This window comes from Chanodichthys erythropterus, chromosome 5 (genome assembly GCF_024489055.1).
Source record: "Chanodichthys erythropterus isolate Z2021 chromosome 5, ASM2448905v1, whole genome shotgun sequence".
In the NCBI taxonomy this organism is placed as follows: Eukaryota; Metazoa; Chordata; class Actinopteri; order Cypriniformes; family Xenocyprididae; genus Chanodichthys; species Chanodichthys erythropterus.
Window position 1 is genome coordinate 26,876,685 of NC_090225.1, and position 25,564 is coordinate 26,902,248.

The window sequence follows — 25,564 nt, forward strand, 5'->3', positions numbered from 1 at the left end:
TGGGATCGTGTAGAACACTTTGAAGCTGCACTGAAACTGACATTTTGACCTTCAACCGTTTGGTCTCTATTGAAGTCCACTATATAGAGAAAAATCCTGGAATGTTTTCATCAAAAACCTTAATTTCTTTTCGACTGAAGAAAGAAAGACATGAACATCTTGGATGACATGGGGGTGAGTAAATTATCAAGAAATTTTAATTTGAAAGTGAACTAATTCTTTAAGCTTCGGAGCGTTATGAATCTTTTGTGTCGAATCAGCAGTTTGGAGAGCCAAAGTCACGTGATTTCAGTAGTTTGGCGGATTGACACGTGATCTGAATCATGATTCGACACGCTGATTCATAACGCTCAGAAGCTTCGTGAAGTGTTTTGAAAGTAATAAAGTAAGTAATAAATGACATTATTTTTATTTTTGGGTGAACTAACCCTTTAACTGTAGTAAACAAATTTTTTACAGATCGATATATATATATATAGTATGTGTCACCCTTTTCTGTTATATCTTGCAATTAATCAATTCTGCCTTTAGGTTATAACAATTGATAACTTCTACTCTAGAGATAGAGAGTACTCTAGAGAGTTAAAAAACACATTGTATTATTTAATAACATATTAGTAGACATTTATTATCTCAAATTGGCACAAATGATAAGGGAGTTGTAAGGAAACAGTATTTATTAAAATGACAGTATGTAATATAAACAATAAGACATCTGGTATGAAATTCTGTTCTTTTAATAAATACTGTTTAGGCTCAATTTACTTATTTTGACAAAATTTGTCATATAAGTAAGGTACTCATCTCTCAACATAAATTAAATGTTTGTTATAAATAATTATTTTCATAAAATGCATAATTAATTAATTAATGTCGATTTTACCCCAGCTGTAATTTCAAACTATATTGTACTTGAAATTATTAATACATCAAATAAAGCTACGGGTCAAGACTGAAACGCTGTGGAGAGACCTCAGTATTAAAAAAGTTATCTAGCCCTGTTTGTTTTTCAAATTATGTCTATTCAATTTCATTAACATAAAAAATCATAACAAATATTGCTTGTAATAAATAGTATAAAGTATAAATTGTTCCAATGAAAAGTAAATAAAATGTAAATAAGGACATTTTGTTTTCAACCTAAAATGTTTATACACGGTGCTTTTTGTGTGTTGAGGTCGGAACGCTTCCTCGTGTTCCTAGCTTCCCGTCGGAATGTGACACTCTTTCATTAATAGAACATCAACATGGCAGCTGTTCTATCGCCGAGACCGTGCGATAGCAATCCTGCGACTCCTGGGACGCAGTCTGTGAAGGTTTGTGGGTGTTTACGGCTACATCTTGTTGCTCAGACTGCATTTATTATATTGCACATATAAGGCACAGATCTGTACTGTTACTGCGTCCAAAAAATCGTGAATGTGAGCCACAGTCGCCTTTGTTTATTTACTATTAGCCTGCTAGCCGAGAGAGCTAAAGACATAGATGATACTCAGAATAATGATTCTAAAAGAAATGAAAACATATGAAAGGACCACACATGTCTTATTTAGATGGTTTTGGACAGTCATTCTTAGTTTATTACGGCCATTTAGTATGATTTTAGATCTAGGTAGCGCTGCTAAACATATTATCTCTCAATCCCAATGGGGAATTTCCTTGACAGAATCTATTTTATGTCTCTTCAAACAGGATGACATTGAGGAGAATTCCAGTGATGGTAGTCAGGCACCCAAGCGACGCAGGATGGGCTCAGGGGACAGTTCCCGGAGCTGTGACACATCTAACCATGAGCTGGGGTGAGCAGCACATCTGACACACAATCATAGGTGTTTTTATTAAACCTGGCTGATCTGCAGATTCCCGTTAAGCCAGATGCTCTTACAAATCCTCTAACTAATTTGGTGTTCCCAGCCAAAAATGGCTGGCCTTTTAAATTAGTTGTAAATCACATGCTATGATTTCACCAAATACTGGGTTCAATCTTTGTGTTTTATTTTATTTAAACACATGTTTTGTATTTCTTTTTGGAACTTAATTCACGTATCATGTAGGCCTTACGCACCTCTGTGTTTGAGTGATAAAAGTTCACTCGAGCTTATTCACATGAAACAAAACGTTGGTGTGTAAACTAAACCAAGATCAGAGAGGCATGTGATCAATCATTTCCAGAAAAAATACAAAACCTATGCTAAAATAAAAAACAAGCTGACACAAAGTTTGAACCCAATATTTGGCAATATAGCATAACAAGAGACTTCTAAGCAATGTAGTCAAGTGCGATAACATTAACTAGCTTTTTCTGAGGAAAAAGAAAATCCTCTCTGGGTCAAGAGAGGAGAGAGACTAAATTCTGCGTGCGCACAAAAAAAAAATCAATTTATAAAACCATACGTACGCCAGAACCTGCGCACAAATGCCTTTATAAATCCCAATCAGCGGAAGATTGTGCGTACGTGCATCTCCATCCTGTCTCCTCCCCGAAATCACCATATATGGAGCTTACGACGCCCAGTTTTACTATGCATAACCTCATCGGCATATCATTTCCATGCATATTCCCATCCACGTGAGACCATGGTTAACACCATCAAAGGTACAAGACAATGGAAAATATTAGATATGGACTATAAATGCCATTTGTGCAATACACTACACTGATAAAAAATCATCCAATATCCTCTTTATGTTTTAGAATAAATATATCAAAATATCCATAAAAACAAAAATTATATAAAATACTTCAGATAAAGGTTTTAGAATAGAGCTGATTCATTAATTTCCAATGGCCAAATAGTATTTTAATAGTTTTAAACAATTCTAATCAAATTTATGCAGTTTTGCTGATGAGGTGAACATATCTTTTAGGAAGTTTATAGGCTATTTTTAGTGGATACAGATCGGACTACTTATTTATTGCAGTGTAATCATCTGTCTCGGCGCATCACTGACAAAGTATTTTAAAAGGAAAATGCAAATCTTACCGTTTTCCTCATATTATATCCTTCAAATGGTTTGAAGATCCTTCACACGACATCAACAGCTCCTGCAGCTAAAGTTGTACAGTAAGCTTTTATCATTGGACCTATTCAAACTGGACAACGGACCGTTCGACCACCGAATCCAGCAGTGTCTTTCATAATATCGAATTAAGTGTGCATCACTGATCATCGTTCTCGCTAAAATATTTTGTCATACCATCTGCAGTTTAGTTTAAAGAGGAATTATTGTGCTCCCAGCACTCCTCGCTGTCATTAAAACAGCTTGTCACAGGAAAAGTGATTGAAATCTATCTATATTATATCTATATCTGTAATATATCTATATCTATATCTATCTGAATTCATATCACTTTTGTTTAACTTCTGCGTAATGTAATTACAGTGCTTATCGGCAATAGTGAAAGTGTAATATAAATGTAAATGTTTATCAAATGAAAACGTGTTTCCACACAAGTTTAAATAATTCTTTTATTTATTTAAACTGTTGTGAACATGAACTGTATTTATGATTATGACTCATAATGAGGATTTAAAGTGGTTTTCTTTCATCCAAAATGTTTGTACGCATGGGACAGAGTTTGCGTGAAAGTGCGCAAATTTTCCCGTCAAGTTTGTTTTTATGAATCACAACTTATGCCTGGGAACTGGCATACCCACGTTTCCAGCCCTGTTTTGTGCATACGCACGCTTTATAAAAGACCCTAGAACACAATGTGAGGGCTAAATAGATTTTATCTAGAAATGTTTCTTATGAACCATGAAACGCTATTTTTTTTTAAATGATTAAAATATATATTTTTTTAATTATTAAAATATATTCTTTGACCATGACAATAAAATTATTTAGCTTATATTTTAAGCTATTTTTTTTTTTTTTTTTTTTTTTAGGGTTGCAAAATTCCGGGAAAGCTGGAAACTTTCCATGGGAATAAACGGGGAATTTGCAAAATTGCAGGATAGCCTTTAACAGGGTACTTAAAGAGTTAGTTCACCCAAAAATGAAAATTCTGTCATTTATTACTCACCCTCATCTCGTTCCACACCCGTAAGACCTTCGTTAATCTTCGGAACACAAATTAAGATATTTTAGTTGAAATCCGATGGCTCCGTGAGGCCTTCATTGGGAGCAATGACATTTCCTCTCTCAAGATCCATTAATGTACTAAAAACATATTTAAATCAGTTCATGTGAGTACAGTGGTTCAATATTAATATTATAAAGTGACGAGAATATTTTTGGAGCGCCAAAAAAAAACAAAATAACGACTGATTTAGGGATGGCCGATTTCAAAACACTGCTTCAGGAAGCTTCAGAGCGTTATGAATTGTTTAGTCATTGCTCCCTATGAAGGCCTCACAGAGCCATCAGATTTCAACTAAAATATCTTAATTTGTGTTCCGAAGATTAATGAAGGTCTAACAGGTGTGGAACGACATGAGGGTGAGTAATAAATGACAGAATTTTCATTTTTGGATAAACTAATCCTTTAAATGTAGTTGAAAAAAAAACAAAAACATCTTGCAGCATTTTTACCCCTCCATGCACTGTGCATTGCCCCAGTCCATAACATGCACATTTGATCAAAAATACAGAAAAAAACCGTAATATTGTGAAACATAACTACAGTTTAAAATAATGGTTTTCTATTTTAATATACATAAAAATATAATTTATTTCTGTGATGCAAACTGAGTTTTCAGCATCATTTCTCCAGTCTTCAGTGTCACATGATCCTTCAGAAATCATTCTAATATGCTAATTTAATACTCAATTATCAATGTTGGAAACAGTTATGCTGCTTAATATTTTTATAACCTGTGATACTTTCAGGATTCTTTGATAAATTAAAATTTAAAGAACAGCATTGATTTAAAATAGAAATCTTTTGTAACAATATACACTACAAAATTTTGGGGTCAGTAATTTTTTTTTTTTTCTCTCTCTCTCGTTTTTTGAAAGAAATTAATACTTTTATTCACCAAGGATGTGTGAAATTGATATAGTGATATTGTTAGAAAAATAAGAAAAATAAATAACTGTTATTTCATGTTATGACCAAACAAAATGTTTCTCATTATTCTGGCCCATTGTTACTTTTCTGTGTATTGAGACTTGCTATTTCATTACAGACCAACATACTTTCCTGCTGAAAATCTGACAGAATACAAATGGCCTCCGGATGATACAGGGGAGTATTATATGCTACAAGAACAAGTGAGCGAGTACTTGGGAGTCACGTCATTCAAACGGAAATATCCAGGTATGAGCAATAAGCCTCTAACTGTCAGGAGGGAGAATTTATTTAAAGGGATAGTTCACCCAAAAATGAAAATTTGATGTTTATCTGCTTACCCCCAGGGCATCCAAGATGTAGGTGACTTTGTTTCTTCAGTAGAACACAAATGATGCTTTTTAACTCCAACCGTTGCCGTCTGTCAGTCGTATAATGCATGTCAATGGTAACAAAATCTTTAAGAGTAAAAAAAAAAACCATACATGTCCACAGACAAATCCAAATTAAACCCTGCGGCTCGTGACGACACATTGATGTCCTAAGACACGAAACGATCGGTTTGTGCGAGAAACTGAACAGTATTTATATCATTTTTACCTCTAATACACCACTATGTCCAACTGCCTTGAGTGCGCGTACAGCGTACGGCACCCGGTGCGTGAGGTGTGTACGTGACTGGCGTAGTTTAAACATGGTGCCTGTAGTACAACAGTTGTAATACAAATGTAAGTAAACCACTAAAAAACATGGTTTCATTACATCAAAACTTATACAAAGATCTTGTTCACATACCTCAGCTGGATGTGAAAAACCATAGGCACAGCTGATGGTTTAAGTCGTACGTGATCCTCTCCTGGGTATGTAAATCATCAGGGGAAAAATGATCGCTGCAGACCCTCAACAACTTTAGTACGTTAATGAGTGTGTTGATATCCAGCCGAAGAGCAATCAACCATAACTTCAGGTGAGCAGGCTCAGAAGTTGGGAATACGTGGAAAGTCACAACTCCCGAATGAGTTTGAGTGAGAGAACGTAATCTTTTAGTTTTAAGTCGGTTTGAACAATCTGGATAAGCGCAAGTAAGTACCATTTTGATTAGCCATCGTACCTACAATGTTTGTGCACTGAAAACAATGAGTGACGTATACGCTCGAGAGATCGCTTCCGGCGCTTGCGTAAACTACGCCAGTCGCGTACACACACACCTCATGCACCGGACGCCGTGCGCGCGCTCAAGGCAGTTGGACATAGTGGTGTATTAGAGGAAAAAAGTTATATAAATACTGTTCGGTTTCTCTCACAAACTGATTGTTTTGTGTCTTAGGACATCAATGTGTCGTCACGAGCCGCAGGGTTTAATTTGGATTTGTCTGTGCATGTTGTTTTTTTTTTACTCTTAAAGATTTTGTTACCATTGACATGCATTATATGACTGACAGACCGCAACGGTTGGAGTTAAAAATCATAATTTGTGTTCTGCTGAAGAAACAAAGTCACCTACATCTTGGATGCCCTGGGGGTAAGCGGATAAACATCAAATTTTCAATTTTGGGTGAACTATCCCTTTAAATGGTTTTCATGTTATTGGTCAAATAGTGTTTTATTTTCAGATTCAGTTACTGATGATAGAGATGAAGTTTTTTATTTTGCTGTCAACACATTTGTTTCTTTTTAACTTAATACCAGACTTGGAAAGGAGAGACCTGTCTCACAAAGAAAAACTTTATCTGAGAGAGCAAAATGTCATTACAGAAACACAGTGTACCCTGGGTAAGATTTTAATAATTCAGTCTTTCTTGTTTCCATTTCTTTCTCTTTTTTATCTTGAATTTGCTTAACAGAAATTCTTTTGTAAAATTGACAACAGGTAACTTTATTCTTACCCTCAAAATATCTGATTGAATGTTAGTACACAAACTCAAACTCAGATGGTTTATTTTTTCAACACAGTGATTTAATTCATAATTTGCTACACAGCTTTTCAGCCTTGTATGTACATGTAGCTTAATGTGATGATGTAGAAATAATAATATTACACTGCCCAGACAAAAAAAAAAGTCGCTTGTAAAAATACTTTAGGATTTTACAAGATCTTGACCAAAAATTGATGCACACCATGATAGAAAATAAATGTTGTGTTTGTTATTTCCATCAAGAGGCACCTCAACTTTTGGTCAAGATCTTGTATTAACAATACAAGAGTCAATCACACTGTAATGTCTCCTCCAGCACATCCCAAAGACTTTCAATGAATTTAAGGTCTGGACTCAGAGTTGCTAATTCATGTGTGAAAATTATTCTCCATGCTCCCTCCCAACCATTCTTTTACAATACGAAACCTGATGAATTTTGACGTTGTCATCCTGGAGTATGGTCATGATATATTTTCCAACATGGTTGTTTAAGAAATGAAAAGTTACACAATCCATCAGTTAAAAGTTAAAAGAGCTGTTGCCAAACATATAACATGCTAGAAACAGAATAACACAGCAATATTGATCCAGTCATAGACTCTTTAGCATTTGTCTATTAAAGGTGCCATCGAATTGAAAATTGAATTTATCTTGGCATAGTTGAATAACAAGAGTTCAGTACATGGAAATGACATACAGTGAGTTTCAAACTCCATTGTTTCCTCCTCCTTATATAAATCTCATTTGTTTAAAAGACGTCCGAAAAACAGGCGAATCTCAACATAATACGACTGTTACGTAACAGTCGGAATCATTAATATGTACGCCCCCAATATTTGCATATGCCAGCTCATGTTCAAGGCATTAGACAAGGGCAGCCAGTATTAACGTCTGGATCTGTGCACAGCTGAATCATCAGACTAGGTAAGCAAGCAAGAACAATAGCGAAAAATGTCAGATGGAGCAATAATAACTGACGTGATCCATGATAACATGATATTTTTAGTGATATTTGTAAATTCTTTCTAAATGTTTCGTTAGCATGTTGCTAATGTACTGTTAAATGTGGTTAAAGTTGCCATCGTTTTTTACTGTATTCACAGAGACGAGTCGTCGCTATTTTCACTTTTAAACACTTGCAGTCTCTATAATTCATAAACACAACTTCATTCTTTATAAATCTCTCCAACAGTGTAGCATTAGATGTTAGCCACGGAGCACTATCAAACTCATTCAGAATCAAATGTAAACATCCAAATAAATACAATACTCACATAATCCGATGTAAGCATGCAGCATGCATTACGAACACTTTGTAAAGATCCATTTTGAGGGTTATATTAGCTGTGTGAACTTTGCTTATGCAGTGATAGAGTTGAGAGCTTGGGAGGGGGCGGAGAGCGCAAGCAATTAAAGGGGCCGCAGCCTGAATCGGCGCATTTATAATGATGCCCCAAAATAGTAATAAGTTCAAAGTATCAGACTAGTCTAAGGCTGAGTGCAAGAATCCTATATTGACATTCCACTCTTCTTCCCTAGGTCTCACTGCTTTGCGCAGTGATGAAGTTATTGATTTGATGATTAAGGAGTATCCAGCCAAACATGCCGAGTACTCAGTCATACTGCAGGAGCGAGAGCGGCAGAGGATAACTAAGGAGTACTCTGTGAGCACTCTTAGTGCAGTGAGTAACACTTTTATTTGTTAAATAAAATATAAGAGTAACATATAATTTTTTATTTCAATGAAGTAATGCTTTTATTCAGCAAGCATGCATTAAATTAATCAAAAGTGACATTAAATACTTTTACATTGTTACAAAAAAATATATTTCAATGGACTACTATTGAGTTTTGTTTTCAAATAGTATGGCTCGCTAGCTTCCAGTTATGTATATTTTTAATGTGCTGGAGCCACCTAGTTGACTAAACACCACTTAAAATGATTATTTACTTGTATTAAATGTTTTAATCACTCAGTCTTTTTTTTTTTTTTCATTGACAATCATTTAATTGTATGTAATCTACATGTTTATGCCAAAATGCATAATTCATAATATTTACAGTAGTAGTGCTGTCAATGCGTTACTCTTTAAGACTAATGAAATATGTTTACCATTATTAAATTTCTTTAAGGCAGGGAGCGCATTTATTCATACTACTTTAAATGACTGGAATAATAAGAGCACAACAACCAACACACAAGCAAATCCTGTTTACCAGTCAAATTCATTTATAAATGGAAAATCAACAGTTCTGAAATATGATCAGTATGTGAAAAATACTGTTAATGAGAGAACCAAAACTACACTGCAGCAGGTTAGTAGGAAAATATTTAGTTGTTACTCACAATGCACATTTGGAAAAGAAAATATATATAAGAATATTTCATCAGGTTCACTATAATTCATGTTAATGCAAAGAACACTACATGTGTCTGAATGTAGGTGCACTGAAAGCTGTTACCAGAAATGCCTGAGCCATAATAAGTAGAATGCAGAGGTATTTTTTTTTTTTTTTTTTTTTTTTTTTACTTTGGTTTGTTTGTAAAATAATCCTGATATCCTGAAATATCACAGTTTCCATAAAAATATTATGTAGCACAACTGACATTGAATTGATAATATTGATTTCTGAAGGATCATGTGACTCTGAAGACTGGAGTAATGATGCTGAAGCTTTACCATCACAGGATTAAATTACATTTGCAATTTGAATATATTTTAAAAACTTTTTAAATGATAATTTTTTACAAGAATAATTAAAAAAAAAAATAGCTTTGGTGAGCACAAGTGACCTTTCAAAAACTGGTATATCCTTGTTTGCAGGATTAATAATGTAATAATGAAGTCTTTGAGTGCTAATGGTCTGACTTTTTTCTTTTTAGCAAATGCAGCAACAGAATCCTCAAAAAGTTGAAGCCAGTAAAGTGCCAGAGTACATAAAGAAAGCAGCTAAAAAAGCTGCTGAATTCAACAGTAATTTCAACCGAGAGCGGATGGAAGAGAGAAGAGCTTATTTTGACCTTCAAACACATGTAAGATGTGCTCATGTGCTTAGATTGATAATCTGATTGTGCACTATACTGTGTAAAATCATATAAAACACCATTTATATACACAAATGGAAGCATCCAGCAATTACCTAACAATGTCCTTGGTTACATTTAACTCCACTTTTAGACATACACTCGCGCAATTCCCTAAGTAACCACTTCCCCTCAGGGAATCTCAGGCGTTCAACTACGTCAAGTGAATGAGGGAAGTTTATTTGGACAGACCCTTGACCCTTCGATTTTTACAGAGGGAGCGAGTCTGCTCGATATGTACACTTCAAGCAGATCCATAGACCACAATGCAACATGATTGAGTAATAAAATGTAAAATAACACTGCATAGTCTTCACTGTATAAATTAAATATAATTAATTTTTGTTAACATTACAAAAGTGAAAGTCTTTTTTTCTTATGCATTAACATTAATGTCTCGGAGAGCAGCAGATATATTAGGCTGCTGTCACTTTAAGACCGAATGCACAGATCCAATATAATAATACGCATCCATTTTATTTAACTGTTTTACATTCACTTAAGACATAACTGACTGTGTTTACAAGGATTCTTGCCGAAATAGGCATTTTAACCTGTTAACTGTCACCCCCACTTTTTGTTTTAGACAAGAAAATGCACTATCCAAACTTAAATGGTTGTAATTCAAGAATTCTTTGGAGTATAGACATAAGGCTGGTCTTGTTTTAAAGATGAAATTTTGCAGATTATTGTAAAAGTGAAATAACTTATGTAAGTGAAAAAGAAAAAAAGTTATAGAAGTTTGTTTATGAAAATATAAAATGTTAAAATATAATATTTTATATTTTATATAAAATATATATTTTACAAAACAAGTTTTACTCTAAATCTGCAAGGAAATCAAAGCCAAAAATCTGAACAAGTTGTGTTCCAAATTTCAGGTTGATATCTCAAAAAATGATCTTTCAGTAAGATTTTGTTTGGGCGCAGTACCACACTTTTTCACTAGATGACAACCAAGCTCCATTGGTGACCATATAAAGGCGCCTCCATTTATATATATGGTTTGAGTGATCTGAACCATATATTTACATTATTTTCATACAATTTATGAAGTAGACATCCTATATAGAAGTAGTATGGGAAGTTTGGCAGAATTTGATATGAATTCAGCCTCTAATAAACATAAAAAAACATGCATGTGGGTTATAGATCGCCGCCACAATCATAAATGTATTTTTTTTCTATTAAAAACATTTTTAGACCTTTTTTTTCTCAAAAAATTTAATTGATGTTATCTTTTGACATGAAAACAAACATGTTTCAACCAATCTTTAATGATTTTAATGTTCATCGCTATTTCAAAATAAAGGTAAAAAATAAAAATAAAAAATAAAGGCCTTATGAGTATGAAAATATGCTTGTTGCAAATTGATAATTTACTGCTCCTCTGTAATTTATTTTGAAAATCAGTCTCCAGATATGTAAACTACACATTCTAAGCTTTCAAATGATATATAGTTTGTCAAGATTAGTTTAGGTTTAGTATAGAATATTACTGTTTTAAATATGTAATGGCTGTGGGCCCACCGGTGGGCCCATGACAGTTAACAGGTTAACTTAATTATGTGTGTGTATGTGTCCGTTCAAGCACGAAAAGTTGCATCAAAGAACTCAATTCGGTGTTCGCATGCTGTCTTGTGTGTGCGTGCGAGATCCGAATCGACTTCTCTTTTGTATCTTCTTGCATTTGAATGGTTTAAAATTGATTGAATTTTTAAATTTACAGGACTTAAAGTGAAAGTTTATCATTTGCACATGTTTTTATGATGGTTAAACTTTGTAGATAATTTGCAAATCTAATCTATGATCTGTTATAACCCTACAGAAAACTCTAGGACCTGCCTAACAATAGCCTAGCAACACCCTAGCAATGGCTCTGAACATCTATGTAAACACTTATTAACTCATTTGGTTTGCTCTTTCACTTTAACCTGTAGATTATTCAGGTACCTCAAGGAAAATACAAAGTCCTCCCTCCAGAAAGAACCAAGACGGGTCCATACCCAGTTGCACTCATCCCTGGCCAGTTCCAAGAGTTCTACAAAAGGTGAATTGTGCAATAAATCATTGCATCTTTATTGCAAAATCTTGCTGAGCTTCTGATTTACCTGTTGATGATTTACTGTAGTCTCCATTGTACTTGAGAGCAATGCTGGAATGTTGTCCTAAAATATGGCCACTGTTCAGCTTTCTGACTGAGCTTTGCTTGCCATATCCACATTTTTAGGTACTCTCCAAATGAGCTCCGCTACTTGCCCTTGAACACGGCTCTATATGAGCCTCCGCTGGACCCAGAGCTGCCTGCCCTGGACAGTGATGGCGACTCTGATGATGGTGAAGATGGGAAAGATGATGGAAAAAAACATAAAGGTTCCTCTGTAAGTTGTTTTCATGTGACTGTCTGTGACTATAATTGCACAGCTTGTTTAGCTCTAGTTAACCCTCTGGGGTCAATGAACACGCTGATGCGTTTTGATGCATTTTTTCTGAAAACAGTGAAAAGAAATACTCATCATTATTGGTCATACAGATTAGGACTGGGTGGTAAATCGAGTTTGTTCGATATATTGATGTATTTATTATATACGATATGGAATATCGATATACAGTAGTTTGATATGAGCGCGTTTGATACTGTGGGGAAAATGCAAAATACAATTTGTCCTAAACATGAGACATGCTTAATACAAACCCGATTCCAAAAAAGTTGGGACACTGTACAAATTGTGAATAAAAACAGAATGCAATGATGTGGAAGTTTCAAATTTCAATATTTTATTAAGAATACAACATAGATGACCTATCAAATGTTAAAACTGAGAAAATGTATCATTTTAAGGGACAAATAAGTTGATTTTAAATTTCATGGCATCAACACATCTCAAAAAAGTTGGGACAAGGCCATGTTTACCACTGTGTGGCATCCCATCTTCTTTTTATAACAGTCTGCAAACGTCTGGGGACTGAGGAGACAAGTTGCTCAAGTTTAGGAATAGGAATGTTGTCCCATTCTTGTCTAATACAGGCTTCTAGTTGCTCAACTGTCTTAGGTCTTCTTTGTCGCGTCTTCCCCTTTATGATGTGGCAAATGTTTTCTATGGGTGAAAGATCTGGACTACAGGCTGGCCATTTCAGTATCCGGATCCTTCTTCTACGCAGCCATGATGTTGTAATTGATGCAGTATGTGGTCTGGCATTGTCGTGTTGGAAAATGCAAGGTCTTCCCTGAAGGAGATGACGTCTGGATGGGAGCATATGTTGTTCTAGAACTTGGATATACCTTTCAGCATTGATGGTGCCTTTCCAGATGTGTAAGCTGCCCATGCCACATGCACTCATGCAACCCCATACCATCAGAGATGCAGGCTTCTAAACTGAGCGCTGATAACAACTTGGATTGTCCTTGTCCTCTTTAGTCCAAATGACATGGCGTCCAGTTTTCCAAAAAGAACTTCAAATTTTGATTAGTCTGACCACAGAACAGTTTTCCACTTTGCCACAGTCCATTTTAAAAGAGCCTTGGCCCAGAGAAAACACCTGCGCTTGTGTTCACCAGCAATGTTTTCTGGAAGTATTCCTGAGCCCATGTTGTGATTCCCATTACAGTAGCATTCCTCTCAGTGCCGTCTAAGAGCCCGAAGATCACGGGCATCCAGTATTATTTGCCGGCCTTGACCCTTACGCACAGAGATTGTTCCAGATTCTCTGAATCTTTGGATGATATTATGCTCTGTAGATGATGATAACTTCAAACTCTTTGCAATTTTTCTCTGAGAAACTCCTGATATTGCTCCACTATTTTTCGCCGCAGCATTGGGGGAATGGGTGATCCTCTGCCCATCTTGACTTCTGAGAGACACTGCCACTCTGAGAGGCTTTTTTTATACCCAATCATGTTGCCAATTGACCTAATAAGTTGTGAATTGGTCCTCCAGCTGTTCCTTATATGTACATTTAACTTTTCCGGCCTCTTATTGCTACTTGTCCCAACTTTTTTGGAATGTGTAGCTCTCATGAAATCCAAAATGAGCCAATATTTGGTGTGACATTTCAAAATGTCTCACTTTTAACATTTGATATGTTATCTATATTCTATTGTGAATAAATATAAGTTTATGAGATTTGTAAATTATTGCATTACTTTTTTATTCACAATTTGTACAGTGTTCCAACTTTTTTTGGAATCGGGTTTCGTATTTAGGGAAAGTCATGCAAATATTTCCGTTTTGCTGTCAGGAGTCGACAAGCCTTAAATGAAAGCGAGTTTCCACTAAACATGCACACCAACCAGATGGAGTGCATTACAATAGGAGTGCCATAATTCTGACAAAAATGCACATTTTGCTAAAATATTTATTGTTGAACAATAAATGTGCCATATGTAAAATAAAATAAAAAAACCTACAAGTAAGTGCATTTTTATGATAGCACTAACTGTAAAATGACTATTGTAATGGGGTAATCAAAATAGCCTAACATAAATTAGTCTGTGCTTTTTGTTTTTATTTTCATTTTTATTGGTTTAGTGAATTTAACTTCTGCTTTAAAAAAGCATTATTTTATTTTTAGATTGCAATGTTACAATGTTAGAATGTAATGTGATTTGGCCCTTTTTTGCACATACAGCATAGACGGTTACATTCACTATTTTTGTTTTCATAGCCTTCAATGTGAACAGTGTTTGTAGAACAACATTGGGCAGGATGTGATATAAGATGTTTTTAAATAGTTTTTTTTTTCTTTTCTTTTTTTTCAAAATAGAAAAATAGAAAATACCGAGATGTATACCGTATATTCAGCCAAAAAATACAGAGATGATTTTTGGCCATATCGCCCAGTCCTAATACAGATAAGAGTAAGACATCATTCGGAAATGTAAAGGCTCACTTTTAAAAACGCTGCTCTTATGTGCGAGACTGCAAAAGACGCGAGACACAAGCGTAATGGTCATACACGTCTGATTAGCACGTTTACATAGAAAAACAATGGAAAAGTAAGGCATTGGAATAGAAAAACGGCCCCTAAAGGGTCTATTTTTGTGTACACTCATAATAAATACAAAACGCTGTGCTTTTGTAAAATAAAGAAACCTAACAGGGTGTGCTTTCTGCCATCTCAGTCTCCGTGAATTAGTTTTTTTTTTTTTTAAACGCGTCACAAAAATGAACCAAAACTCACTGTATATTTTCCACACAGACATGAGAAACATGTCTATAGAAAGCTTGAAATGTCTACTTTTAAATTAACCAATTGAAATTGAAAACAAATATTCTCTGATTATGTAATCTGTATGAAACCAAGGAGATGTACAATCTGTCTCGTCTGAGCTCATTATCTGTAATGTGGCTATTCATATTATAATCGTCCATGTGATTCATGCGAAGCTGTAAACGCCACCATCACCTGGATAAACAAAATCATCAAGCTTCATCAGGTTACTCTACTTTTCATCATTTTTGGAAGACGCGCTATGAGGAATAAGTCTTGAATTTACCTCAGAAGAAGAACGCGACGCGACGCGGCTTGAACCAGTGGAGGATATCATTTACTGACAAGTAAGTCATTCATTGCTTTACAGTAGTTAACATATTTATACATAAACTTTTACTAGTTAGGCTTTTCCCAAACTATATTGCCAGACTAAAATGTGTGAAATCAAGTGAGACATGTTAAAATATGAAATATTTAGGCAGGTGTAAACTGTCGTATGATGCGAGGATGTTTTTCTGCTGTATAATATAAAAGCATAATATGATATAAATGTAATATGTGTTTATACGGTAGCATGAGGAATGTAAGTCTAAGAATATTTAGATAAGTGTTAACTAAATTATTGTAGTATGAGTATTGTTTTTGTGCTGTATAGGGATGTAACGATATCAAAATCTCACGATACGATAATATCTCGCTATAAAGTCCACGATACAATATTTATTGAGATATAAAAAAAAATAAAATAAAAAAAAAGATAAATGAAGACTTTGTCAATTTGAAACAGGAACTTCCAGTGTAGTGTTTTCAGCTTTCCTAATAAGGGGAAAATATTAAACTACCAGTAAAAAATTGTGGTAAGGGGAAAAAAAATTCACAATACTCAACTCAGTCCCCCTACCTGTAAAATGAGTTTAACAGACTGATAATCTCAACAAATTCACTAACACTTTATAATAAGGTTTATTAGTTAACATTAACATTAAAGATTAATGCTGTAGAGATGCAGTTCATTATTAGTTAATTTCAACATTTACTAATACATCATTAAAATAAAGAGTTGTATTTGTTAACATTTAATGCACTGTAAACTAACATGAACAATATGAACAGCTGTTTTTTTTTTTTTTTAAATATTAAACAAATATTAACAAATACAGTAACAAACGTATTGCTCATTGTTCATGTTAGTTAATACATTAACTACTGTTAACAAATGAAACATTGTAAAGTGTTACCACAAATTCAACACATTGGATTCATAAAGACATCACTAGTTTCTAAAAGAATGATTCAGTGATAGTTTTAACAGTAATTTGTTGCCACCTAGTGGTATAACAATGCAATCGATATATTAGTTAGGCTATTTGAAGCATTTTCAAAAGGTGATTTATTCTGTTTTGATTGGTAACATAGACATCAGCGTTTATCTGAATAATAAACTTTTGTGTACTTCTGTGATAATTGGAATATTTGTAACAGAAATAATGATACTGTGTGTTTGAAAAGACTGTTTGAAGCTGTTGTCATTTAGTAATTAGACCATATGGGTGATGAAATCGGGAAGGCGATCGTTTAAAGACTAATCATGCAGATTTGTGCACCTCGCTCTCTCTCTCTCCCTGCATTGACGTATGTGAGTAGCGCGAGGGCTTTTCAGTGGATTCATTGTTATATTCATGAGGTGAGACATCTCTATTAAAGGATACACTCCTCACACTTCATTCTGGATAAGAACCGGTTCTTGGTTCCCAACCCTAGTTACCACTTCCCTCTGTTCTGCTCCACTGGGCAGGAAAAAAACTAAAACTTTTTGCCTGGAAGACATATTGTTTCATACAGTTGTTTGACCACGATTACATCGAGACAATTTTGGTATCGCAATACCACGATATTGATAATACCTTTACATCCCTAGTACTGTATGATAATACAAACAGATGTGTAATGACTTCAAATATGACTGCTTTTTTTTCCTTATCTCTGGACAGTACTAGTAGGCAATTAGTCTAATGTAATATAGTTGCTCTTGACATCATGCTTACAGTTGTTTCCTTTTTTTTCTTTTCTTTTTTAATATACAGTGACCAGATATCTGCACCACAGACAAGTCCAACTGACTCAAACCTCTGAGTTTCTTCAAACTGTTTGTCTCTGAGAGTGCTGTACCATTAGGAAGCTGTTCAACTACACTGGACTGGTAAAATAAGCTCCATCACTGACTGATGTTAGCAGTTTTTTTTTTTTTTTCAGTGCATGGAAAAAGCAGTAGCAAACACACTGGAAATAACGGGTATTGTTCGCAATTGTTCAAGTGTCTGTGTTTAGGTCAGTGTGCACAATAATGCGCCTTTGACCTTCATTATGTATAATTTGACTATGTTGTGTTTAAAATAAAATGCAAAAAAACTCCTCACATTCTCCTCACATTCTTTTGTTTCTGTCAGTCCCATTCACCTGATAGGCCCATTATAGGGGAGTGTCTTTGTGTCCCTAGGTATGAATCACATCAATATTCATCTCTTGCATACAGCCTTTCTAACACAAATGGTGTCTTACAAAATTTAAATCAATATATTGTTGTATGTGAATTAGTGGTCGGGATGATTTTCACATCATGTTAAATCTAGGCTGCAAGATCCAGTACTCAAAAGTCTTATAAACACATGCTCAGTATTTGTTTTATGGCCTAATTTCAGTGAATTAAAAAAAAAAAAAAAAAATATATATATATATATATATATATATATATATATATATATATATATATATATATATATATATATATATATATATATATATATATATATATATAATATATATATATATATATATATATATATTATATATATTATATATATATAATTTATTTATTTTTTTTTTTTTTATAAAGTCACTGAAATGAATAAAACAAAACTGAGCATGTGTTCATAAGACTGCACGATTAATCGAAATTAACCCGAAATCCCGCTTAAACCGTTTGACTTGGTGCAATTATGAAACCGTTTTTTTTATATCTTTTATATGCACAGCTTGTCAGTGAAGCATGGCTCTGTAATCAGTAACATGCATTTGACAAAGCAACACGCATCAAACATCTTTCCAAACATGAGAAGCATTTATGAAACTCTTGTCCAACAAGACATTTAATAACATGTTTATACTCCAAACTTTTCTGTTTTCTGTTTCCCAGCATGCTTTGCCCTCGGCACTTGAAAGGGAGAGTAAATGCAAAATTTAAGTGTTATATAATGTTTTTTGCACAAGATTAATGTTAAGGAAGATTTAGTAGTGATTAATGTTTTGTTATGCTAATTTTAGAAGAGTTTGTTAATGTGTGTTTTTGGAGAGTTGCCATCATGGTGACAAGTAACACATGCAGCTTAGTTTGAGGGCAGGTAAGTTACGTGTTTTAAGTTGCTGTACTAATTCAGTAAGTGCTATACCATGCTATTGTTAACATGTTAGCAAATTAGCAAGTTGACATTTTTTTTTTTGTATTTTACTAGGGTTTACAGTGAAGAAAATAACTCATTTGATTTGCAAGAACTCAAAATATTTTGTTAATTTCTATCAAAATGTATGAGGTAGCTAACTCAGTTCTTTAAGGTAGGAGCAATTAACATGCATGAGTACTACAAATTAAAAACTTGATAGTTCTGCTTACTTAAAATTGGGACATCATAACTCAGTTTTCAAAAAAAATTTAACCGATTACCTCAAATTTTTTGAGTTGGCAAAAAAAAGTAAATTCTATGGAATAACATGCACAGGTGACCAAGTGTATTAAAGGGGTGGTTCATTATGATTTCACTTTTTTAACTTTAGTGTAATGTTGCTGTTTGAGCATAAACAATATCTGCAAAGTTACAACGCTCAAAGTTCAATGCAAAGGGAGATATTTTATTTTAAAGAATTCTGTTTAAGGACTACAACAAATGGCTGGTAGGGACTACAACGAGCTTCTTCTGGGTTGGTGACATCACTAACCCTAAATTTTTTTATCATAAACCCCGCCTCTGAGAACACGCAACAAAGGGGTGAGGTTGTTATTGCAATACAGTACATAACACAAATGCAATAGCATGTCATAAAAGCAAGAGGACAACATAAGTTATAACCGTAATAAACTAAACTATACCTGTTCTATCTTCATGCAGCATATATTCTCTGGCTCTGTAGACATCTTACAACAGTTCCCACATGAGTGATTTATAGATTATCATGACAGAATATTGCTAATCAATGACTTTAAGATATCCCACATCAGCTACATAAATTAAGCAACTAACCATTCAGAAACGTCCTGTTGCTTTCTACATTTTGTCACTACTTCTTGGGTCTCTCTGGTTTGAACATAAAAGGCTGAACCGTTTCTGACATTTTCAGTGAGTCGTTGTGAGATAATCAGCGTTGCTAACACAAGCTCTTGAAACTCCGCCCTCTGCTTAGGAACAGCAGCTCATTTACATTTAAAGGGACACAAACAAAAACAGAGCGTTTTTGCTCACCCTCAAAAAGTTACAAATTTAACATGCTATAAGAAGTTAAAACTTCACATACACACTCTGGGGACATCAGAGATTTATTTTGCATCTTGCACAAATGGCAGCATATCACCCCTTTAAGAGAAAAATGTCAAACTATTTTCGCAACACATTCTACTTTCGCAATCCAAATTATTTCTGATTGAAGTGGTAATTAAAAAAATCTGGAGATTAAAAAAACTAAAATCTACCAAAATCTAGGATCAATGTTATTGTTAAAACTATTAAAAATTGATTTTGATAATTGAAATAATGCTGAAATAAAATCTAATAAATACAATAAAAATAAATATAAAATAAATAAAAAATATATTAGATGAAAAAGTTTAACTTAAAAAAATCTTAAGTTGAAGTACTAAATTTACTAAAACTAATAACCTTAATATTTTATATCTAAATATTTTTTTTATAAAGAAAAGATATAGAAACATTAAACAAATAAAAATGATGAAAGCACATAATAAAATTGCTGAAATGTACTTATTTAATTAAAATTGAAGAAAAATATTAATTTTTAAAAAAAAAAAGTTACATAAAAATTATATTAAAAATATAAAATCGCATAAAGCACACAACAAAATTGCTAAAATTACTTAGTCGTTATTTCAAAATGGTAGTAAATACTATAAAAGTTTATAAATGACTGGGACTTGACTTTTAACCAACAGGAATAAATTAGATTGAGAAAAGTGGTCTTTCTATGAAAGTTGACATCATCCAAAAAGGGACCTTTTTTCCACATTTGAATAGTGTGCAGCAATAAATTGTGGATGATAGGAAGTGAGTTATATAAAGTGGGTCAATTTTTATTTCCCATTGACTTGCAGGACAGTTCATCAGGAAACACTTCAGATGGAGACAGCCAAGACAGCGGAATTCAATCCAAAGTCAAGAGCAAAGACCGACCCGGCACCCAGGGCAAGGACGCCACTCCCCGCTCCATCCAACACAAATCTGTCCCTGGGTACAAGGTAGAAGAAAAAAGCCCCTGATCTTTTTTTAAAATAACCCAACACCTCTCTTCTCCCCTTTTCGACACCCCTCTTTTCCAGCACTTTCAGCAGAGAAGTCCTCTTTCTTCTGACTTGATCATCAGTACCTTGTCCAAACACTCTCATGCACTCACGCACACCCACACTCAGACACACTCTCCCTGGTGGTCATAGATTGGGACTGCACGAGTCAATGGAACTTATTTTCCTTTTTAAGTGTGGCACTCATTTTTTCAGTGCCAGGAAACCCAGTGACAGTTCCTGTGTTCTGCACAGACCTTTTGAGCAATAACATTTTTGTGTGGTACTGCTGTTAGTTTAGGGCTTTCTTTGCTGTGATGCACTTGTGAAGGTAAATACCCTTATAAAGTGAACAGTACTTCATATAGCTTAAAATACCTCTATTTATCTATCAATATTTATCTATCTACCTGCCTGTCAGTTATACTGAAGGGCACGTGAGCAGTTTCCTTTGGCTGCTAAACTCTGAAAAGTGTTAATCCATAGATATAAAATGGTTAAAGAAATATTAAGAGTGCACTCAGTAAATTTTCCCTGATTTATAAATATATAATCTAAATAATTAAAGATTTGAATAGCACTTTTGGACGAGGACTCCAATCATATGGCATTATTATTTTGAAATCTCATTGCCAGCTGTGTTGCAACCCAACCAAGTTACCAGTAATAATAACAAAAATAGCAATAATAACAAGCATGTTTCCAGTGTTCAACGTGTGTTTTTAAAGCTCTTCTCTTGGCTGTTAAGCTCCAAAAAGGATGAAAAAATTAATAAATATGAAAAAATTAATTAAATTCACAAATAAATTTGCAAATAATCATTTTATTTATTTATTTTTCTCTTTTTGTGAAATCTCTTTTGTGGATCATAAAAAAAAATTCTAATCCCCCCCCGCTAAAGTCACTGTAAAAGAACCATGCAAAGTTATCATATGACTACAGAAGACTTGAAATATAGCTATTCCAACTATCATAAAATTTTATTCATACACTGATAGTCGTAAAGGGATAGTTTAACCAAACTATGAATGACTTTCTTTTGTAAATCATAAGATATTTTGAAGAATATTCAAACAGTTTTTGTTACCATTGACATTCATGGTATGGACAAAAAAGAGGCATTTCTTCAAGTATTTTATTTAATTTTCCACAGAAGTAAGTCATATTTTATTTTTCTAATATATTATTTAATGTTCCACAGAAGAAAGTCATACAGGTTTGGAATGATATGAAGGTTAGTAAATGATAACGGTTGCCATTTCATTTTTGGTTGTATATTGAGCCAGTGAAACGTAAACTTACTGAGTGCACTTTTAAACTTAGCTTTATGTATCCTTTATTTGTCATGCTAGTGATGCATTACTCTTTCAGGCATGAAATGGTTATCAAACTATTGTTTGGTATAACATTGTTGAAGTCGGTGGTTTTCTATACTGACTGTATGGGCACCTTAAATATGCTTGATATACGTTTTTCCCTTGATTTACTCTGTTTAAATTGTGTAAGTTTTTTTTTTTTTTTTTTTTTTTTATTGTCAAAATGTTTGCCGGATCAACAAAAGGTTTACCTTAACACATTATCTATAATAACAGATTACCACATTTCACTCTTTTTGTACAAAACAAAATGTATACAAAGTAAATATACAACAAACAGTAATTGGGCAGTGTTATAATACAATATTTTAGTAGCTTGCCCACAAATGCTTGCTATATTTTGGCATACATAAATTATGCTTATTTGTGCAATAGGTGCATTTTTTAATGATTTGTTTTAATATTATTCTTTTTCTTGTGGAAAAAAAAATGTTTGTATATTTTATTGGAGAGTTTAAAGCAATTTTGACATTACACCCCAGCTAAAGGTTAATTTTACCTCCCGTCTTAATTCATTATCATTATTTTCCCCTGTAGTTCCGTTATCTCAGGAAGTATGAGCAGTGTAAACTGGCCCAGGCTATTCTCTGAATAGCTTACTACTCAGAGTATGTAGAATGACCAGCTAAATTTGTCAGAGTATTCTGCAGTGCACTCCAACTGTTTATTTTTTTTAATATTGCATACTGTTTCACAGAAGAATAGGCAGTATGCAGTGTATACTACACCAATATATTTAGTAAACTGCTAGTATTCCATTCTGATCAGCCCCAGTTTATTTCCATCCCTTAAACATTAGATTGTCAGGATTAAAGGCTTATTCACTCTAAGAATAACAACTATAGCAATAAACTTATTAGCATCAACATCAATGGACGATAACATTCTGTTTATTATAAGCACACTGCAGTTATGCTGTCTGGTGCTTTAAATGCTCAAGCTCTTTAAAGCAGGGTGGATTCTGATTGGCTGTCAGTGTTTTTATAATTTATTGTTCTAAAAGTGATTCCAACAATATTCTTCTCATAGCTGTAGTGCTAACTTCAGTATTCTCGTAGAATTCGAACGATTATTAAAACTTTACAGTTCTCACCTTTTAGTGTGAACGGTGCTCCAAAGTATGTTCCTTTCTTTAGTAGTTCATAATCTGGGTTTATATGGTAGATTGTTGTATTGGGCCGATTAATGGTTGACGTAAGAGAACATTAGTTACACTTTAAAGAAAATGATCATATTAATCTGATTCGAATGTCAGGATTTAGTCATGAATCACTGCAGTATACAAGACAGCCTTAATGTATTAAAACACGGTAGGTACAGCTTCTGTTGATCCTCTCACTGTGTGTTGTTGGCTTGTTTATTTCCATCCCTCTTTTATTCAATCTCTCGAGTCTTGTTAAAAGTGTTTGTAGTTAAAGAACATTAAATGTTCTTGTTCTTGTTATGTGAATTTTTTTTTTTTTTGGATGTAATACTCTTAGTTCAGCTATTGCTTTCCAACTGTGACAGAATGAAGGCTTTTGTCCTTCCGTTAACATAACTGTGAGCTTCACTAACATCTAAATGTGTCTTTAACCTGTAGCTTGGCCTGCCTCTTTCGTTTTTTCCTCCCATAATGTTGTCACTGCTCTTTTCAGTAATGGTTTTATGATAGGGCCTTTGACATGTCCGTATTTAGAGTAACCTTTTGAATAAAGAGGTTTTAAAGAAATTAGCCTGTAGAGAGATTTCTTAATGGCTGTGAGCACTGAATGAAAGTGTCAAGTCTGCGTTGTTCTAAGTAGCACAAGAAATTTTTTTTTTTTTTTTTTTTTTTTTTGGTGTTATGAACTTTTTATACATTTATGTTACTCTTTACAGTTGGCTTTTGCTACTTACTATTTGCTTATTGGGTTGAAACTCCTTTCTTGGGATTAACTATTCATAATATAGTAAATATGTATGTAATAGATATTTTGAAGGTGCAGTAGGTGATCTAGGAAGCATACAAATCGCCGTACAAAGCCACACCACCTCCAAAAACACTGAACACGCAGCTGCTTTCAGCAAAGCATCACAAGAGACAGCGTTAAACTACCTCATGTCTCAAAGCACATAACATTACAATAATAATGAACGTAAACAACTTAGAGCTTGTACCTGACTGCTGCAGATTCATTTCAGTGTTGACATGGAAACGCATAGTTCCGAATCTGAGGACGTGAACAGCTCCGGTTTGAATGTCACAGGTTGCCATCTCTTAATTACAGTAGTTATGACGTGAACGCAGCATAAGCTCGTTGTTTTGGCTCGGTAGGAACTGTAAAAGGTGGATGCTGCTTGTTTACGGTGCTCCGTGACTGACGTCTGTCTAACTCATAGCATGAAACGTGCCGATGACGTATACGATGTCTGCGCAAACAGGGTGTGCGAGGGAATGTAAAACATATGCTGACAGGTATGTAGGACATTGTATTATTTAATTTGGACCGAATATAATAATTGGATGAACATTTTAAGGCAGGAACACACCAAGCCGACGATCGGCCATCTGGCAGTTTTTCTTCGTCGGCTGAAGTTGGTCCTCGTCGGCTTTTTTTTTGGCCAATTCAATTTTTTGGCGAGTCTGAGCTCGTTGGTCCATCAGGCCATCTGATCATTCTGATTGGCTGTTCAGCTACTGCCACCTGCTGGTTCGGAAAGGCATTTAATCTCACGCACGCACAGAACTTGGCAGTTGAGCGTCGGTTTGGTGTGTCAGGCCAACTTTGGATACAGACAGATGCTTTCGTCACCACTAGTTCGTCGGCGTTGGCTCGGTGTGTTCCTGCCTTTAGGGTCCTACACCTTCCACAGACAATATATATTTATAGAAATACATTTAGACCATTTAACAGAGTGATTGCTATCAGGATATGAGGAGACTTTCAACCAGTATAACAAAAAATGTTTCTGTAGAGCATCACCTATTGCACCTTTTAATGTTTTGTAGCTTCCTCTACTTTTTCTTATGTTCTAATTTTGAATACAGCAATATTTTATGCATTGTTAAAAATGTGTTCCTGCATGTTTTTGTTTTGAGCATTTACTGAAACAATCATTCAAGTGGTCACGTTGTATGTCAGTCTTGATTACTGTAAATTATATACACTACCATTCAAAAGTTTGGGGTCGGTAAGATTTTTAATGTTTTTGAAAAGTCTCTTTTGCTTACCAAGACTGCATTCATTTGATCAAAAAACAGTAAAACAGCATTTTTTTTACTGTAACATAATATTGTGATGTGTACAGTTTAAAAGAACTGTTTTCTATTTGAATATATTGTAAAATGTAATTTATTCCTGTGATCAAAGCTGAATTTTCAGCATCATTAATCACATGATCCTTTCGAAATCATTCTAATATGATTTACTGCTCAAG

At 34.1% G+C, this 25,564-nt stretch overlaps 1 protein-coding gene across 2 annotated transcripts in view; it reads left to right on the forward strand.

Annotated features, from left to right (window-relative positions):
• Positions 1 to 1,217: 1,217 nt before the first annotated feature.
• Positions 1,218 to 25,564, forward strand: part of phf10 (PHD finger protein 10) — a 29,382-nt gene continuing 5,035 nt past the window's right edge. Inside the window, exons 1-10 of one of the 2 annotated variants that reach the window (XM_067386742.1) lie at positions 1,218 to 1,316; positions 1,693 to 1,799; positions 5,133 to 5,263; positions 6,704 to 6,787; positions 8,470 to 8,612; positions 9,064 to 9,246; positions 9,815 to 9,964; positions 11,956 to 12,065; positions 12,246 to 12,396; positions 20,604 to 20,747. In XM_067386742.1, the coding sequence (XP_067242843.1) occupies positions 1,248 to 1,316; positions 1,693 to 1,799; positions 5,133 to 5,263; positions 6,704 to 6,787; positions 8,470 to 8,612; positions 9,064 to 9,246; positions 9,815 to 9,964; positions 11,956 to 12,065; positions 12,246 to 12,396; positions 20,604 to 20,747 (1,272 nt within the window). In that variant the 5' untranslated portion in view covers positions 1,218 to 1,247. The remainder of the gene's footprint in view (positions 1,317 to 1,692; positions 1,800 to 5,132; positions 5,264 to 6,703; positions 6,788 to 8,469; positions 8,613 to 9,063; positions 9,247 to 9,814; positions 9,965 to 11,955; positions 12,066 to 12,245; positions 12,397 to 20,603; positions 20,748 to 25,564) is intronic. The other variant, XM_067386744.1, reaches the window with a different exon arrangement.